Source organism: Chamaea fasciata, unplaced genomic scaffold, assembly GCF_029207755.1.
Source record: "Chamaea fasciata isolate MVZ Bird 193981 ecotype frontalis unplaced genomic scaffold, bChaFas1.0.hap1 SCAF_17, whole genome shotgun sequence".
In the NCBI taxonomy this organism is placed as follows: Eukaryota; Metazoa; Chordata; class Aves; order Passeriformes; family Sylviidae; genus Chamaea; species Chamaea fasciata.
Window position 1 is genome coordinate 1053546 of NW_027094102.1, and position 17796 is coordinate 1071341.

The 17796-nt window shown below is 52.7% G+C and overlaps 1 protein-coding gene across 4 annotated transcripts in view; it reads right to left on the bottom strand.

Moving 5' to 3' along the window:
* The window catches only part of RIPOR3 (RIPOR family member 3), a 41306-nt gene that overhangs the window by 7798 nt on the left and 15712 nt on the right, over positions 1-17796 (bottom strand). For 2 of the 4 annotated variants that reach the window (XM_066199271.1, XM_066199272.1), the window contains exons 2-12: positions 15431-15557; positions 11653-11799; positions 9392-9470; positions 8977-9000; positions 8789-8842; positions 7975-8124; positions 7461-7524; positions 6637-6680; positions 6249-6374; positions 4922-5067; positions 60-189 (exon numbers count right to left, since the gene is read on the bottom strand). In XM_066199271.1, coding sequence (XP_066055368.1) covers positions 60-189; positions 4922-5067; positions 6249-6374; positions 6637-6680; positions 7461-7524; positions 7975-8124; positions 8789-8842; positions 8977-9000; positions 9392-9470; positions 11653-11799; positions 15431-15531 — 1065 coding nt within the window. In that variant the 5' untranslated portion in view covers positions 15532-15557. Of the gene's footprint in view, positions 1-59; positions 190-4921; positions 5068-6248; positions 6375-6636; positions 6681-7460; positions 7525-7974; positions 8125-8788; positions 8843-8976; positions 9001-9391; positions 9471-11652; positions 11800-12267; positions 12315-12404; positions 12586-15430; positions 15558-17796 lie in introns of those variants that run through there. The other 2 variants (XM_066199273.1, XM_066199274.1) reach the window with 2 other exon arrangements.

Consider the following 17796-nt stretch of genomic DNA (forward strand, 5'->3'; position numbering starts at 1 on the left):
ATCCAGCCCAAAGCCAAGGCCCAGGTCTGTGCTGTGCCCTTTGCCCTCCCCGTACTCACCAGGTAATATCTCTCTCTGAAGCTGGGCGTGTTTGGGGGGGTCCAGTTGTACAGGGAGCTCTTCCTGCTGCCCACAGAAAACTTGGCAGTGCTTCCAGGGGACAGAAACAGGTTCTCCGTGTCAAAGGGGCTGCAGCAGAAGACAAAGGGCAAACCAAAATGTCAGACAGAGCAGAGAGCGCTGAGGTGTCCAGCTGCTGGTAGGACTGAACGGGGATGTTTAGTCAGCAAAACACAGAATAAAATTAAACAGAAACTGCCTCTCCAGCAAGAGTCTCTGGCTGCTCCAGCAGGGGAAGACCCAGGCAGAAAGGCTGTGGACTTTGCACAGAACTCTCAACGCCTTTAGGCAGAAACCCGTGCCAGGGCCTCAGGAAGAGGAGCCCAGCGGTCCCAAAGGCTGAAAGGTTCTGTTCTGACACTGGTGCTGGCCCAGGCAGCGACACAGGCACAGGACCATAGAGGAAGGAAATAAAACACACGTAATGGAGGAGACCTGCCAGCTTCCCTCCTGCAGAGCACACAGCACCTGGAAAAACCAATAAACCCCCTCATGATCCTTCACCTATTAATAAACAGCTCCTCTGGCTGGCAGAGGAAGCCCGTGCAGCACCTCGTGGCAGGTTCTGTGGTTCGCACAGGCAGGGATGAGGCACTTACAGCCCCGGGGGACACTGGCTGTGCTCTGCCAGGCTTTGCCAAGCGCTGCTCCAAAGACTTCCTAATTACCCACTCCATCTCAGCCATTAGCTTCTCCACTCCTTTGCAGAGCAGTCTGAGGACAGGCTCACGAACGACCCCCTGGGATGCAGCTCGGCCGACCAGGAGATGGAAAACGCACTTCAAGTTAAGCGAAGCGAGTTTGGTTTCTCCGTGTGTTACTTTTTGTTGCCTCCTGAGATGCCTCGTGGCACCAAAAGTTTGTTCTTCCGCTCGAGTACTGGAGTTTTGGGAAAAAAAGTGAATTGTCTGCAACCAACCTGCAGCCTCAGTGACGGAACAGAACCGCCAAAGAGCAGGATAAAATCCGCTGAATTCAGCTGTGCGTTGCAGGAGATCCAAGTGACAATGAGGACTAATCAACTGCGGGGAAATGAATTTCTGCTCTCTGGCAAAAGTTGAAAAGCAGAGTCCCAGCGCTGGCTGGCTTGCCCAGGGACAGCTCTGCAGGGCAGCACGCTGCTCTTCCCGAGCACCGAAAATGCTCTGGGGCTGTCCCAGCCCAGGGTGACGGGCTGAGGGAAGCAGTGTCACCCAGCTGGGCTCCATCACACCCCACAACAACCATCTGCACTGGCTCAGGGCAGGAATAAATCGGGATTCTGACAGCAAGAGCCTTTCAGCCAAAGCCTGCTGTGTTTACTGATGGAAGCAAATTGCTCCTACCAGTGGCATTCTCAACGAAAGTCACAGGCATCCATTCCTCAGATTTTTCATTTTTAGCTCCTGATACCGTGGTGCAGCAGTGCAAAACGACACTTCTAGGAAAGGAACGAGAACAAGCTCAATCTGCTCTGCCCCTTTGACAATCCCCAAAAGCCTCCAGCAGGATGCAGCTCCTCAGCTGGCCCCAGACAAGCTCCTGGTCCAGAGGAATGACTGAGAGAGCAGAGCAGAGGGGACAGCAAGGATGGAGTCTGCTGCGGAGCTTCTGTTGGCTCTGAGCTCCTTGGGCACCATCCATCACGTCCCTCCACACCGCAGCAAACAAACCCCCTCACCGGGACATCTCCACGGATCCCCCTCTCCCAGCGCTCTGACACAGCCAGCAGGGCAGACCATTGTCTCCAGTTGTCACTGCCTTTTCCTCAGTTTGGCCTGTCACTTCCTGAAGGCATCGGCAGAAAACCTCTGCGGAGGTGAAAACCGTGCAGGAATGTCACTGTTTAACCTTAAACTGTGGGGCAAATACCGTGATGGGGGCTGGCTGTGGCTGAACTGAGAGAAGCAGTGGCTCCACATTTCCTGTCCACATCCCCCAGCCAACATCCACGTGCCTGCCCAGGATTAGCCAGCAGCAGCTTCTCTGACTGAAAAACTCCGTTTAAAAACAAAAGAAACTAAACTGACCCACGAGCCTGATGATCTCTGCTGTCCCCATTCTGTGCCCCAATCACTCCCCTCCTGTCCAGCCATGGATTCCATACCCCCAGAGGAGAAATGTGGGTAGGATTCCCTGCCTGAATCCCACTGCTCAGCCTGTGAATCCAGGATTACATTAACACCCCCCCCCAAAAGCCAATCCCAGTCAAGTGGACTGGACTCGCTGCTAATAATGAGGTTTTTCTTTCCCCCATGGAATTTGGCAGAGGAGGGGGGGTCCTGGGTCCCACCCACCCTTTCCAGCCCCCAGGTTTATCCGGCTGGGCTCAGCAGCAGCTGTGAGAGCACAGGGCTGCCCCAGGGATCGCTGCCCGAGGGTCCTGCAGGAGGAACTGCCTCCCCACCCCAGTCTGCAGCTGTAGGAGCAGCACTGGCACCCCAAAACGAAAGCCGGACTTCTCTTTTTTGCTCTCCCTGTAGGTTTTGTCCTCCTGCTCCAGGAGCCCCTGTGAGCCAGGCCAGCCCCGCTCAGAGCTGGCACCGGAGCGGTTCTGACTGGATGCGGCCCTGGATCCCAAGGCAGGGCACCGCTGGAGCTCTGAAAAGAGAATACAGCTCCCTCTTTATCCTGCATGTGAGACACAGAATTCAGACTGCTGTTTGGGTTGGCAAAAAACCCGAAGCCTTTTGCCAAACCGGCCAACAAAGCTGCTCTGCAACGGCCCCAGGCTCATTCACACTCCTCATGGCACAATCTATAAAGGAGCTCAAGGCACTTTTGTTTGAGCCCAGGAGACCAGAGGCCTATTTAAAGAAAATATACATTTAGAAGCAGAAGAGAGATCCACATTTTGGATTTCTCACAAAGCAGGTCTGGACTGGAAGCTTGCCTCTCAGGGAACTTCGGGTAAATCAGAGGGGTTCGTGTAGTTATTCTTAAATCAGAGGGAAGAGCGGCTGTTGTGATGAGTGCTCGATCTCTGGAAAGAGAGAGACCCTGAGTTATCAGCACACAATTCCTCTTTTCTGTAAACAGCCCCAGCAAACACTGGCAGGGAGCAGAGGAGAGGCCAGCTCTGCACAGCAGAACTCTGGAGAATCCGCTTGGTGGGATCCCAGCACATCTCAGGAAACAAACACAGCAGAGACACGGAGCCGCAGCTGAGGAGTTCCAAAGGGGGATTAACTCCCAAAGAAAACGAGCCACCAGCAGCCCTGCTCCCAGCTCAGCTGCTGCCAGCCCCGGGGGCTGGGTGATGCTGTCCCCAAAGCCCGGGGACTGCTCCTCCTGCCAGCCCAGAGCTGCACCCCGAGCTGGACACCACAGCCACGGGGCCAGCAGCACCGGCGTGCGGGTTGGGTGGAAGGTTTGGCCCCAAATTCAATTTGCTGTGCAGATTCAGGCTCTGAGGGGCTGGGCAAGAGCCCAGCAGAGGGAGGGGGTTTCCTTCTTTTGCAAGAGCAGCTCACGTGCATGATGAATGCTGGAGCTCCTGGCAGCGAGGGCAGGAAGGGAGGAGAGCCAGCACGGGAATGAAGAGCTCGGCCTGTCACTGCCGCTGCTGGGGGTCACAGGGACAGGGCAGAAGCGATTTCTGCCAGACCATAAACTCCAGATACCGCGGCCGCTGTCAGACCTCGGGAGGAAAAAGCCTCATAACCAGGGGCAGGCGAAAACTCTGCCCAGGTGAGTTTATTTCTGATCGACATCAGGCAACCTGTGTTTGAAAAGAATTTGCAGGCGCTGTGCCTGGGACACGTTTTCCAGCCCAGCTGCAGGTCCAAGAATCAGGAACCAGAGCACACACACAGAGGGGACACTCAGAAAATGGCATTGGAGCAGTGAGGACTTCCCTGCCCCAGCCCTGGAACCAGAGCTGCTCCTGGTTGTCCTGGTGAGAGCCCGCACAGGGCACAGGGGCCTGGCAGGGCGCTCCTGGCACCCAGGGGAGCTCGGGCAGCCACGGCAGAGGTGCCTGTGCAGCGTCCCCTGCCTCACCGGGCACCTCGCTGAGCGGCAAGTGGACTCAGCCTAAAAAGCCTTCGTTTGTTGCAGGTGGATCCCTCTGTGTGAGACAACAGTGCCACAAAGCAGAAACATCAGAAGCACCTCAAACCCCTGTGTGCTGGGGAGTCTGGGAGGAGGCAGAAGTGCCAGGGCACCGTCCACAGCAGTGAGAATTTCCTTTTAATTACAGCACTAGTCCACCACAAAGATCCAGCTGCAGATTTCAAGTATAAGAGAATATAACAAATCACAGGCGCCGTGGCAGTGCCCAGCTGTTCAAAAGTCCACCTGTAAAAGCAGCTGCCCTGGAGTGCACGAACAGCCTCGTGCCCACAACCCCTCACGGACAAAGGTGCCAAGTCTTTGGGAAAGCTGCTTTTTAACAGATCACGCCTTGGGAACAACGACTGCCCCAAAACTTCAGCTCGTGTGCTCTTTTCATTGCGTCCAGAAAACCGCAACTTTCACCATTTCATCACCTTTGGGACATTTCACACGTTCTGTAGACACGCAGATACTGCTTGGAGGCAGACTGAATGTTCACTGTGAGGAGCAGAGAGCTCCTCGGGCCGCTGCTGAGGTGCCACGGCCGTGGTGACACCCAAGGAGGAGCTGAAAGGTCACAGGAGCAGCTTCTGTCCCTTGCCCTGCCTGCTGCCACCCCCGGGAGCTGCCCGGGGCTGCTCTGTGCCCTGCACCTGCTCCCAGACAGAAAGGGCACCGCGGTGTTGAATGCAGCTCAGGGACACCCCTGGGAGCCTTGGATCACCCCCAGGGCGTTCTGGCTGCCGCTACTGGAGGCTCTACTTACTTCCAGAGGACCTCCAGCCTCAGCTTGATGGTGCCCAGCTCGGTGATGTCCACCAGGATGGCCTGAGGCTTGGTGGTGAAGAAGTTGATGCTGTCGCACGTCACCACCCCCACCAGGATGGTGGCCAGGCCTCGCAGCTCTGTCACCTGCGGAGACACAAACACACCCGATTCCCCCTCAGCAGGAAATCCCAAACCACCTGCACGGGGAGGGGAAGAGCCCAGGGGAGATGTGCTCACAGGAAACCCAACCCTGGCACAGCTCTGTGCCCACCAGGGACACCTGGCACAGCTCTGTGCCCACCGGGGACACCTGGCACAGCCCTGCTCCATCACACCTGTCCTCTGTCCCACCAGGGACACCTGGCACAGCCCTGCTCCATCACACCTGTCCTCTGTCCCACCAGGGACACCTGTCCCCAGCTGCCACCCGGGGCAGGGCCCCAGGAGCTGGGGACACACACGCTGCGCAGCATTCAGTGGCTTTAACCCTGCCACGGGTTTGTGCTGGCAGAGGTCAGCGGGCACTGGGTGGAGAGAGCAGCAGGAGTGCAGGACACCTGTCAGGGACTCCCAGCAGCTGGCAGAAAAAGCAAAACTCTCCTTGTCCCACAGAGTGACACGAGTTCCTGCAGCAGTTACGGTAAAACAGAGACCTGGGTCGGCTTTTCTCACCTGGCCCTCACTGTGCAGCGAAAGGGAAAAGCCACCTCACAACCCCTTGGCAAAGGCGAGACGCCAGAGAGAGTGTCCCGTGTGAGGCAGCTGCTGTGCCAGGGCCCCGCAGGAGCTGCTGGGACGGGCTGCGGAGCCCGGGGCTGCCCTGGCCCAGTGTCCCAGCGGGACAGGATCCAGCGGGGCCCAGCTGTGAGCCGTGCCAGGCTGCAGGGCCAGGGCTGCCCGAGGACGGAGCCCCTGCCAGGGCAGGGATTCCCTACGGGCATTTCCGCGCCCCAGCAGAGCGTTCCTGCAGGTCCATCCACAGCGGGGATAAGAGCAATATCCACGTGCACATCTGTGCCTCCACATCCAGGCTGCGTCCTCGGGATTCCCAGATATTGGTGTAGGACTTCTTGAAACAAACAGGCGAACAAAGAACCCTAAACACAGCCACGTACACCAGAGCAGGGAAAAGCAGGTGCACCAATACAGTTACTAGTGCCAGGAGCACGGGAAAACCAGGAGCGGTGTCTCTTCACTAAGCACAGTGTGGATTTGCAGCCATTTTTTACAAAGTTAGACAAAGAAAACTTTCAGAATTTTGAGAAGCCCGTGTAGCTTCTCAAAAGTAGCAGGAGTCCCTTCAACCCACCCACTATACACCACACCTTGATCTCAAACTTCTCGTGCAGATTGGGTACAAAGATCTTCTCCTCCTCATCCCACGTCTGGCTGTCATCAGTCTCAATTTTGCCCTTCAGCCTCCACTTTTGGCGGCCCAGTCGCACGAACACCTGGAAGCCACAAAGAAAAGGGGACGTGGGGCCGGCATGTCCCACATTGTTCCCTTCAGTGCCACAGACGTTGGGCAATCACTGAAACCCTCCCAAAGCCCCCCAGTCCCACCCCAAACCCCCTCTGTCCCTGCCCAGGGCACAGTGAGGGTGCCAGCGCTCTGCTCTCCTCCCAGCACGGTGGGTTCATCTCACTCTGCCCCCACACCTCCCACTGCAGGCAAAGGAAGCACAAAAAGCACAAGTCAGGTGTATACTGCACCTCGTACTGGTCTCCTGGGCAGAGACGAGCAAAGCCCACCAGGCCTGGAAAGAGAAGGAAAACTGCCAATGTTTGTAGAGCTTTACAAAGCCCCCCAACGCCTCAGCCTGCCAGAAACCCAGTGACAACACTCCTCAGCTCTGGGCAGGAGCTGCACCACCAGCCCAGCACACCCGCAAAAGGACAACACTTAATTGAGAATATTTAAAATACTAAAAGATATATTTTAATATGATATAGATATCATATTAAAATATCAATTAAAATACAAATTTAAATATAAAATACCATGGCAGGTCTGCTTTACAGCACTGGAGCAAAACCCAGAATTTTATTCAAGGTCTCACCGAGTGACTGGAGTCTCAGTGGATCAGATTGGTGCCCAGAGACCCCAAAGCAATGACTCAATGAGACCCCAAAGCAATGAGACCCCAAAGCAATGAATCAATGAGACCCTAAATCAATGAGACCCCAAATCAATGAATCAATGAGACCCCAAAGCAATGAGACTCCAAAGCAATGAATCAATGAGACCCCAGAGCAATGAGACCCCAAAGCAATGAATCAATGAGACCCCAAAGCAATGAGACCCCAAAGCAATGAATCAATGAGACCCCAAAGCAATGAGACCCCAAAGCAATGAATCAATGAGACCCCAAAGCAATGAGACCCCAAAGCAATGAGACCCCAAAGCAATGAGACCCCAAAGCAATGAGACCCCAAAGCAATGAGACCCCAAAGCAATGAGACCCCAAAGCAATGAGACCCCAAAGCAATGAGACCCCAAAGCAATGAATCTTGAAGGGAAGGAGAAAGGAACCCACCTTTCATCTTCACGTGGAACTCCCCCAGGTGCACCTCCAGAGCCCCCTCTATAAAGCACATGTCCTAAAAGAGAGGCTGCACAGTCAGCAGCACTGCAGAGGAGCTGCTGCCCCTTTATTTTTTTAAAGGACTCCGTTTCTTTTAAATTCATTTCCACCAGTAAAAGCAGATAAAATAATCTGATTGGATTCTGTCAAACAGAAAATCTTCCAGAGGAGCGTGGAGCTCCTTGAGCTCCTCGCTGCCAGTTCCCTTCCATGACTGGTTTTGTAAAAATGGCACAGCTCATCCCTCCACTTCCTATCCCACACTTCCAGAGGAAGCCGTAAGAGACCCCAGCCCTCAGGATTTTCCTACACTGCACCTGCATTTTATTCACCCATGTAAAGTTTTTAACCCACACCATTAAAACAAACAAACAAACCAACCAAAACAGCAGCAACTCGCAGGACATTTTTGTGCAGGATCAGGGGAGCAGGCAGGTCCTGCTTGGGAGAGTGAAGCCTTTCCTACCTCTGTGCACTCCTGGACGTTCCTGTAGAGCTCCACCAGGCTCTCCCTGGAGGCTTTGGTGGCGGGGGCCAGGGAGAAGGCTTGTTTCATGTTGGTGGCCCCGTCCCGCAGCCTGCACTGGATGCAGTAAGCTTCATAGAGCTCCTCCACCTTTGGAACACGGGAGAGAAGGGACTGGAATTACCCTGGCATGGCTCAGGGGTTTGGGAAGGGAACATCAGCAGCGTTTCCTGGCCAAAAACACCCCCAACAACCCGACCCCAATCCCTCTGTCAGAGCCCTGCAGGGTGCACCTCGCAGCGTGCAGCAGTTGGCTCCTCAATGTCCCACGATCATTTTTCAGGGACACAACCAGCTCTGCTTCGACCGGAGTGGAAGACAAGAAGTAAAGGTAACACTCTGCTCACACAAACTGCAATTCCCTGAGGCCAGAGTGAAACCCCCGCAGGGCTGTGCCAGAGGAGAGGCTCAGCCCTGTCCCCTGGCAGGCAGCAGGCACAGAATTGGTTTCGTGGCCCCTCTGGGGAAGGGGGGAGAACACCTCAGCCTTCCCAGAGCTGCATTTGCTGAATAAACTGGCACAAAATGCGAACTGGCTTCACAGGAAAACTCAGGTTGGGTTCGTGCCCAACATCCAGCCTGAATGGGACCATTCAGGAAAAGAAATAAATAAAAATCCCCTCCTCCTGTAAAAAGCTTTCAGCCAGTCCCCAGCATTCTCCCCTTCAGATGAATTATAATCAGTGCCTTCCACGTGGCCAGAACACTCACAGAGCAGTGTGAGCCTCTCAGGTGCGAGGCACAAAGCCCTCACCTTGCTGATGTGAAACTCCAATTTCCTGATGTATCTCTCCACAGAGCGGATTTGCTTTTGAAGAGGGCGGAGAGAGAGAGAGAAAGGGAGGTAAGAAATCGTTGCCCAAATGTGTCATTAGGTGACACAGCAGGCAGAAAATCACCCGCTTCCCTCTCCTTGCAGCAGCCCATCCCCACCAGCCTTACCTTGTCCAGGTCATAGTAGAAAGCCTGAAAGAGAAATGGCACAGGCTGAGGAGAGCACCTGGATTTGGACCATTAATGACACTTCCATACGTTCTGCAAGACTCACTGGGAACGTCCTAATTCACACGGAATTAACACCACAAACACTGATCGCTGAGCTGGGTGGGAGAGATTCAGCTCAGGGGGATCCAGCCCAGTAAAGACACACGAAGAGCACCCCTGGGTACTGAAAATGAGAAATCCCAAGTTCAATTCTCCCGTCTGGAGAATTCCTGGCTTGGGAAACCTCTGATTGTGCAGCTCTTCTGGATCCCACCTCAGTGTTTTACCTGGGCAGCCCCTGGGAGTCCCCGGTGGGAGCAAGCGCCTGGTTCTGTGATTTTTATATCAACATTTAACACGGAAAGCCCCTTACCAGTCTCGAGTTCCTTTTCGTGTCCTTGTGCCGACCAGAGAGATAATCCAGCTCAGCCTGATGTGCTTCCAGGTATTCACTGGGGAGAGAGAGCAAGCCCAGTTAGATCCTCCTGCTGCATTCAGCAGAGATTCTTTGGGGAGGTGTCCTCGGCAGGATGGGACCAGCAGCGGAGGAGGAGAATCTCGAGTTCTAACACACACATAAACCACGGATCTCCCTCTCAGATTTCTCCAGCTGCCCCCACCTGAGCCTTTCCTGGAAGGCAGCAGGATGGTTCCTTGGCTGGGGAAGGCTCTGCTGGCAGTGGCGAGGAGGAAAAACTCCAAAACCAGCCCCACCTTGGAGAGCCGGAGGCTTGCCCACAAAACCCCTGCACCCCAAAACCGCCCACAGAGCCCTGCCCCGGCCAGGTGGGGCAGTGGCTGCTCAGCCTGTGAGCAAACAGAGATGAAAACACTGGAAAGGCAATTTCTGAATGCAACAGCTCCTTCTTCCAGGATGAGAACTGCTCTGCAAGGAGCGAAGCTCCTGGTGCCAGTTGGCTTCTCCAGAGCTGCCTGCACACATGGGCTGTGCCTTGGGACTTTCCACAGGCCTAAAACCTTCTCAGCTGAGACTCCTCCAGCTTTGCCTTGAACACAGAGCAGACTTAGGTCACTTTTCCCGCTCATGTTTAAAAGGGAACCTGAATCACCTGGCAAACACCACGTTCTTAGACACAGTCTCCGAGCAGTCAAAAACCCTTCATTTTAGGCAGCTACACTTCCTCACGTGGGCTTTGATGCATTTCGTTTCCTCACTGCTCCAAAAGCAGGTCCCCCAGGGCATCCCAGCCCTGCGGCACTCGGCTCCTGACACCTGCCCAGCCACAGCTCAGGGCAGAAGCAGCCAAGGCTGGGGGCAGAAAAGCATTCACCCACCTTTCGGAAAAGCTCCTTCGCTTTTAGCTTTGGCTATGTCAGAGCTATCAGCTGGGTGAAACGGCAGCCAGATGGTTAACGGAATAAAGAGTTATTTTCTATAGCTACAAAGAAACAGGCACGTAAAACATGTTCTGGGCTAACAGCTCCAGTCACTGCAGCACCGAGTGGACTCGGTCTGCGTTCACTTAAAATTTGGCCTCTGCGTTGCCATCCGATCCCGTTGTTTTGTGTAGGTTACCTCAGTCCATTAGTCAGCCGCTCACTCCTGGCAGGAGGCTGCTCATGTGGCACCCGCTGCAGAACTGGGAACAAACTCTGATCCCCTTCTTGGTTTCTCCTCCCTAAGCTCAGATAAATTCTCAGCTCTGCGAAAACATTTGGTTTCCTTGTCTCCTTTAAATCTAAATCCTCCAATAAGGCATCGGTGGATATTTTTAGGGCGAAGACTTCATAGTCTTTTATTGGCCGAAAAAAAAGGTGACACATCTGACTTTATAAAGTGTTACTACAGTGCATTGGATGTTCTTTGCTTGAGAAAACCAACCACGACCCAAACGAATACAGCAGCAAAACGTGGAGGACAGCAGTGACACGCTGCAGGGACTGTTAGGGGGTGCCAGCAGAAAGAGCTGCAGCGTTTGCAAATCCAGGGAAAGGTTTCTTTTTATCTTCTGATAGCAGCTGCAGGGTGTAAATGGAGTTCCTGTGAGAACAGGCTCACAACATCCTGGGAAATCAAAAAGCTGAAGTTTTCAGGTGAACCTGCTTAGACCTTTGCCTTGCAAGACACCCAGAGATCACAGAGGAATTTTGAGCTTCAGAGTTTAATTCTATTGAGAGGGGGAGACAAAAAAAAAAAATCACAAAACCCCCGAAGAGCCATGCTGACACCCTCCTGGAACAGCTGACTCTGCAAACGTTCAGGAATTAGCACAGGCAGAACACAAGTGCCTGACGAAGCAGCCTCCCCAGGGCACGCCCTGGTTTTCACACTGGATTTCAGTTCAGCTTTTTGGGTCCAAGCAAACTCCACACAGCTCCCTCTCCAGAGGAGGTCTGGCCAACCCCTCCCCAGGCCTGGCTGTCCCATCCCTCCCCTGCCACCCAGCAGAGGGACAGTTCTGTCACTTTTTACAGCGTGACAAAGCAGGAACACACAAAACCAGCGGAGCCCCGCGCCCGCAAGCAGAGTGAGGGTGAATGGAAGCGGCTGCACAGGTGTGGGGAAGTCACCACGGGTGTTCAGAGACGCCAGGTGGGGACAGAGCACAGCGACACACAGACCGCAGCAGCACGACCAGGCGAGGCAAGTGACAAAACTGAAAAAGTCCTTACTTAAGTCCTTTCTTCAAAGCTTCAAAAATTTTCTTCACCTGCAGTGGCTTTGGATCCCAGATGAGTGCCCCCTTCTGCAGGGAGTTATAGGCCTTGGGGGGTTTCAGTGACATCCTCGACCTCACTGAGCCTCTGCTGAGGGACTTGCTGCGGGGACAGAAGAGAATTTCAGGAAAGGTGCAAAGCCCACCATCACTTGAGATGCCTGAGGCGCGGAACTTCAGGGCACAGCTCCGTCCCATCCCGTAAACATTCACTCAAAATCACCGAGTTTTTGGGCACCTGAGAGCCCTGTGGCAGCAGCAGAAGCCCCTCAGTGGCAAAATCCACCCAAAGAGCCTTTAGAAACTGCAATTTCTCTGCCTGCACTCATCATCCGTTTAAGCCACAGCCCAGAGCACTGCTCAGTTTCAAAAAGCCAGCTGCCAGGCCCAGACTGCACACACCAGACGGAATTATCAAGGGGTTCTTTCAGCATCTAACACCTCAGCTAATTACTTCCAAAAGCAACTGCAACATCAAAATTAAATGTTGTTTCTACCAGAAGTCCCCCACACAGAATGTTTTGTGCCAACCCAAGCAGTCAGAACACCCTGAACCACGAGTTAGAGACACCTTTAAAGCAGAAAATGAGCTCCCTGCAAACAATTCCTGTCTGGCTTGCCTCTCTCTATATCCTCCCCTAAGTCTTGGCTATTTTTATAGAGGGTTATTAATAGTTCCTCCAGGTAAAGCCTCTAAAATAACATTACCTGGAGAAGTTTCCCATCTCCCAGAGGAAGGCAAACCAGGCAGCAGCTCTCTGAAAAGCTTTTCTACCTGCCCTACAATTTCCATCCTAAATTCTGCTCAGCTGGGGAAACGAGGAATTCCATCAGGCTCAATAGTTCCCCACTGGCTGGTTTCAGTCCCAGCCTTGTAGCTGAGGGTTACTGTGCTGTGCACACCTGAGAGCTGTCCCTCGTGCTATTAGAGAGGCCCTACTTCAATCATCCTCGTCCCAAATTTCCACTTAACTCCAGTTTTTAACACCTGTTCTGCAAAAAAAAAAAAAAAAAAATCTGATAAATCAGGTGTTGCCAAACTTTGCTGGACACTGAATTTCTTCACACCACTGATTATCTTGGGTTTTTTATGATGCCTTAATGGAAAGTGTTAATTAACCAAAGCGTTTGGAGCTCGGGTTACCTACAACAAGGAACGTGACTGGTCAATTAGAACCTCACATTGATATTACTTTTCTTTGTTATGATAAGGCATCTTTGGGTATTCCCGGCAAAGTGAGAGAGTTTCAACAGGAATAACACTGGAAGGGACAGTGTGGCCAATAAGAGTCTCCTGGAACGCTCATTGCTTAAAATTCTTTCACGCTAAGAAGAAAGAGCATCTAATTCCAAGCTCTGGAGTACTCTAATTAGCAAGACACCGAATGGAGGAGACAAGATAATTCTGTTTTGAAATGAAAAAGCCCAAATTCCTCCTGGGTTTTGCTTCGTTCTGGAATTTACCTTCAGATTTTTGGATCCTAAACTCTGGAAACGCCTTGCCTTGCACAGCATCCCAGGGCTGCACACAGAGGGGCTGGGAGTCCCCACTGGCTGCTGCAGCCCGGCTGAGCACACTTGATGGTAAAAATCCAATTTTCCTGCATTTCACACAGGAGTGAAGCAGCTGGCACGGCCTGGAGGGCCAGCAGCTAAAAGCTGAAAGTCCTCGTGCTGCTTTCCCCTGTGAACCCGATAATTTAAGGATCAGATTTCCCACTTTGCAGATAACAGCAACAACATTTACTTCCTGTGGACACCACGGCGGGGAAACACAAAATCGCGTCTGCCTGAGAGACCCGAGGGGAAGCTGCTAAAGAAAAGCAAAAGTATATTTAGCATCTGCTGGGGAATGTCCACGTGGGCCTGATTTGTGTGTCATCCTTGGGCAGACCTCGCACAGGGCCCCTGCCAGCTCCTGCTGAGCTTTGCAACGGTGCCTGAGGGACAGAGAAGTCAGGAGAGGATGATTTAAAAAATCCTTGTCTCTGCCAGGGCAGGCTCTCGCGTTCACTGGGCTGTGACCGAGAGTCTGGGACGGAAATCTTCCTCACTGCCGTGCTGCCTGAGCAAAACTGTCTGTCCAAACGCTCAGATAATGAAAAACAACGTCACGGGAGTGCAGGAAGAGAGGCACCTGGTCAGGAAAGCTTTGCAGCTTGGAGAGGATAACCCTAAGGGATATTACCGTGAGTGATTCTGTCTGGAGCACTGGGACCCTGCTGGACTGTGCCTGCTGGAGAAACAGCCGCTCACCACTGCTCCTGGTAGATCCTTTCCCTGCTGGAACTCCCACTCTGGGCTGCAGCTCAAGCCTGTCTGTGCAACCTGACAGAGCTTTTCCCCGGGTCTTAGCAGCTGCTGTGATTTTAGATATCTGATCTTTGCTTGGGGTAACGTCAATTTTCACTTTCACCACCAAATCAATTTACTCAAATTGAAGACTCCTCAGCTGCATCCCAATCACACAGATCATTTTTGGCCCGCACTTCTGTGTCTAACCAAAAGTTTAATTCACTCATCTGGTTCTTTGAAAAGGTATTTATTTCATTGCTTGAGTCAGGTATTTTACCGACACAAAACAGGAATTTTTTTTTGAGCACAACGCTCCTGAGGCACTTCCCAAGGCTTCTGTACGGTGCTGCTAAATGATTCCCTTCGTTATTGCTCTAGCGTGCAGTCAGAGATCGTGTTCATTTTCCAGTTGTAGGTCATGTCTCCTAAAGGCACCCAAGATTTACAGGGATTTACAGGGATTGCCGAGTTCACAAAGAAGTGGGAAAGCTGCAGTTGCTCCACAGAGCAGGGCTGCCCAACGAGCTCTGGGAATGTTCACGAGCAGGATGGCTCAGGAACTCCAGGGGGATTTGGAATGCTGGGCTGCAGCCTGGCTGGGCTGGGAGCAGGGAATTTGCAGGGTTTGGTCCCTCCCAGCCCCTCCTGTGGCACTGCCAGGACACTGCCCTTGCTCCACGTGCTGCTGCTCTGCCCCAGCAGCTCCGGGAGAATTTGACTCGGGCTCAGTTCCAGATTTTGCCAGGATTCACCAGGAACATCCCCAGGAGATTTCCCGCAGCTGTTCCGAAGGTTCGGCCAGAGCTCAGCAGGCACCCTTTGGCTTGGCAGCAGGAGGGGTTCCAGAATTCCATTCCTGCTGGAATTCTGGAGGCTGAGAATTCCAGGCTTTCTGTGCTCACAGGCACTGACCCCCAAGCAAGCACTGCATTGACCTGAGGCCGTGGAAAAGGCTCCCAAAATTGAGTGACAGCGCTGGGATTGGGGGTGTGGGGTTTGGATAGAAGTGTGTGATAGCACAGGGTGCAAAACCCAGAGGTTAAGGGTGTAGAATAGAGTAAAATATCTCAGGCAAGATGGAGGTTTTAGGGCAGAGGCTGAGTCCTTCTTTTTCACCTTCTTCTCCATGGGTCTGGGTGGGATTTTGTAATTGGGGAAAAAATCCACATTGTGGGCCACGGGTGGTTGGTTATTGGGTTAAAAGTGAAAATCATTTAGGTGTCATTTCATAATTGGACAATTCGTGCTTAAAAGACCTCGGAGAGAGTTAGAGCCGTTTTCCACCTTGTTAGTTAGAGCTCACAGCTTGTGAGACTGTCACATGGATAAGAATTACTAAACATCTGAGTCCAAACGCAAACCCGTGTCTCCTGAGCATTAATCCCGGCTCCGAGAGCAGAAGGAAAGAAGATAACCCCCCACATTTTGGTGCCACTCACGCCAGTTTCCTGCTCTGCACGGTGCTGAAGCCAGTGAAGGAGCAGCTCCTGCTGATGCCACCGCCGTCCCCAGGGGACACAAACGTGAGTTTCACCGACATGGCTCCCGCTCAGAGTCTGCTGCCTCCTGCAACAACACACAGGAACACATCAGGCCAGACCTCCTTGGCAGCCCTCGTGCTGCTGCAAGCGGTGAGCCGCAGGGAAGTGGAAAGTCAAAACAACACCGAGCAGAATAAATTGGGAAAAAAAGGCTCGTCTGCAATTCACGTTTCCTGTGTTGTCATCCACGGGACAATTAATAAGGGGCTGGAGAGTCTAAAACGAAATCTCTCATGCCCTCTTCAATTTCTGATTGATTTTGCAAACTCACTGTGCAAAAGCCAGAACAGCCTCAGTTCGGAGGCTCTGTGCATTTCTGACTTTTTAAAACGCCTGTAATTGTCCCAGTGCTGCGGGAGTGCAGGCCAGGCTGTGCATTTCCAAGGCAGTGTGGATGCCAGAACAAGGCTCAGGCTCCAGACTCCGCCGGCTCCAAGAAGCAGCTCCCTGCATCTGTGCAGAGCCACACTGCAGCCCAGGGTGGAATTGCGCGGTGCTGAAGCCCAAGGCACAAGTCTGGTTTCAACAGTAAATTTCAGGTTCATGCTCCTCTTCTGGCAGGGTTTCTCTTGGATTGCTCTCTTCGTTTTCCATCACTCAAACCCTTTCTGCTTTTTGGGGAATTGTGTTCCCTGCCATATGTCTACAGAATCCAAGTCCCAATATAAGTAACAGACACATCCTTCAAAGCAGCTGTAGAAAATCACCCCGACAGTTCATATACAGAAAAATTCCCTTCCTTTCCCCCTCAAGCTGGTGTAATGTAAACACCACAAGTGAGGAAATCTGGGTATAACAAAGAGCTGGAGGATGTGTTCGGAGGGAGAAGGACAAACTCCAAGAGGAGCTCCGAATGCTCCACGCAGAAGTTTGTCCCAAGTTACAGAACGTGCTCTGAAGAACACCCTTAATCCGTCAGAGTGGATGCTGGGAAGGAACTCCACGCTCAGCCCTTGCTCCTGACATGATCCCCTCAGCACGGCCACCATCAGGCAGACACAAGCCCAGAACTGTCAGCGTGAGGCTCTTTCCTGCCTCTGCCACTCACCTGGAGAGCAAAGCCCTCCCTGCCTGTGAGGGCTGCCTGCAGAGCACTGAATGCCTCAACACTTCCCCGGGAGAAGAGGACCTGAGAGTGTTTTTTCCTCGTTCTGGGCTGGTCTACGAGCACAGGGAATTACTGGCAGTGAGCACCTTTGGGTTCCAGCACCCACCAAAGCTGTCCTGGAGCTCCAGGAGCAGAGATCCTGATCCTGCCTGCTCAGAGGCCTCTCAGTCATTCCCTGGGCTCAGTTTAAACTCCCATCTCCCGGGCTGAGCCAAGCTCAGGAATACACCCCGGAAAAGCAGGCAGAACCTTGCAGGACAAGATGTGACAATGATAAACCCCAGTTAACAGTTAATCCTTGCTCTGCAAGGTCTCCAGGGTGCACGGAGGTGCTGCCCACGGCCAGGTATTTCACTGCTCAGAGGAGCAAAGTCCACAGGACTCCACAGCCTCAGGAGCATCCACAGGAATCTGGTACACGGAAAATTCAGGAGCCTCTTCCCCACCTCTTGATCAAACCCCGCAGCACTTCTGTTGTCTTGCTTTGGAAAGATACTCCTTAACCCCCTTAATCAGAGCTCGGGCTTGCTTCATATCACAGCTGAAGTTTCAAAATATTTTCCATTCTTCCCTCTAGTTTTGAGTTGTTTGTAAGTCTGTGAACTGTCACCCCATCAAAAGGATCATTAGCCCGAAGAAAGCATGCAACTTACTGAAAAATGTCATTGCATAACAAGCTGTCAAAGGAAGAAATAAAAGGAATAGCCTCGTGGTTATTGACCACATCCCTCATCAAGGCTAAGCCAGATTCCCAGGATCTACTTTTCAGCTCTTTAACCTGGGAAACTCAGTTCATGGCTATCAAAAGAAGCCTGCCCAACACGACCCTGAAAGCCTCTGGAGCACAAAGACATGGAACAAACACGACCAGGCAGACCCTCGGCAGGGAACAGAAAGTGGGAAGTCACGAGAAGACTCCTGAAGTAAAATCTGTGGGGGCTGAACTCTCGATGTGAAGGACCATGTGGGAAATGTAGAGACCCCCCCAAACTCCTAAATTGCCCAGATTTCCTGGGCTGGACCACGTGTGTTTATAAACACAGTATAATTCTGGATTTCCAGGAGATGCATTGCTGCAATCCAGTAGAAGCCAGAGCTGCCTCGGCCTCTCGTGGGCCTGGCCAAAATCATCTCAGCCCCTCTGGGGTCATCTGCT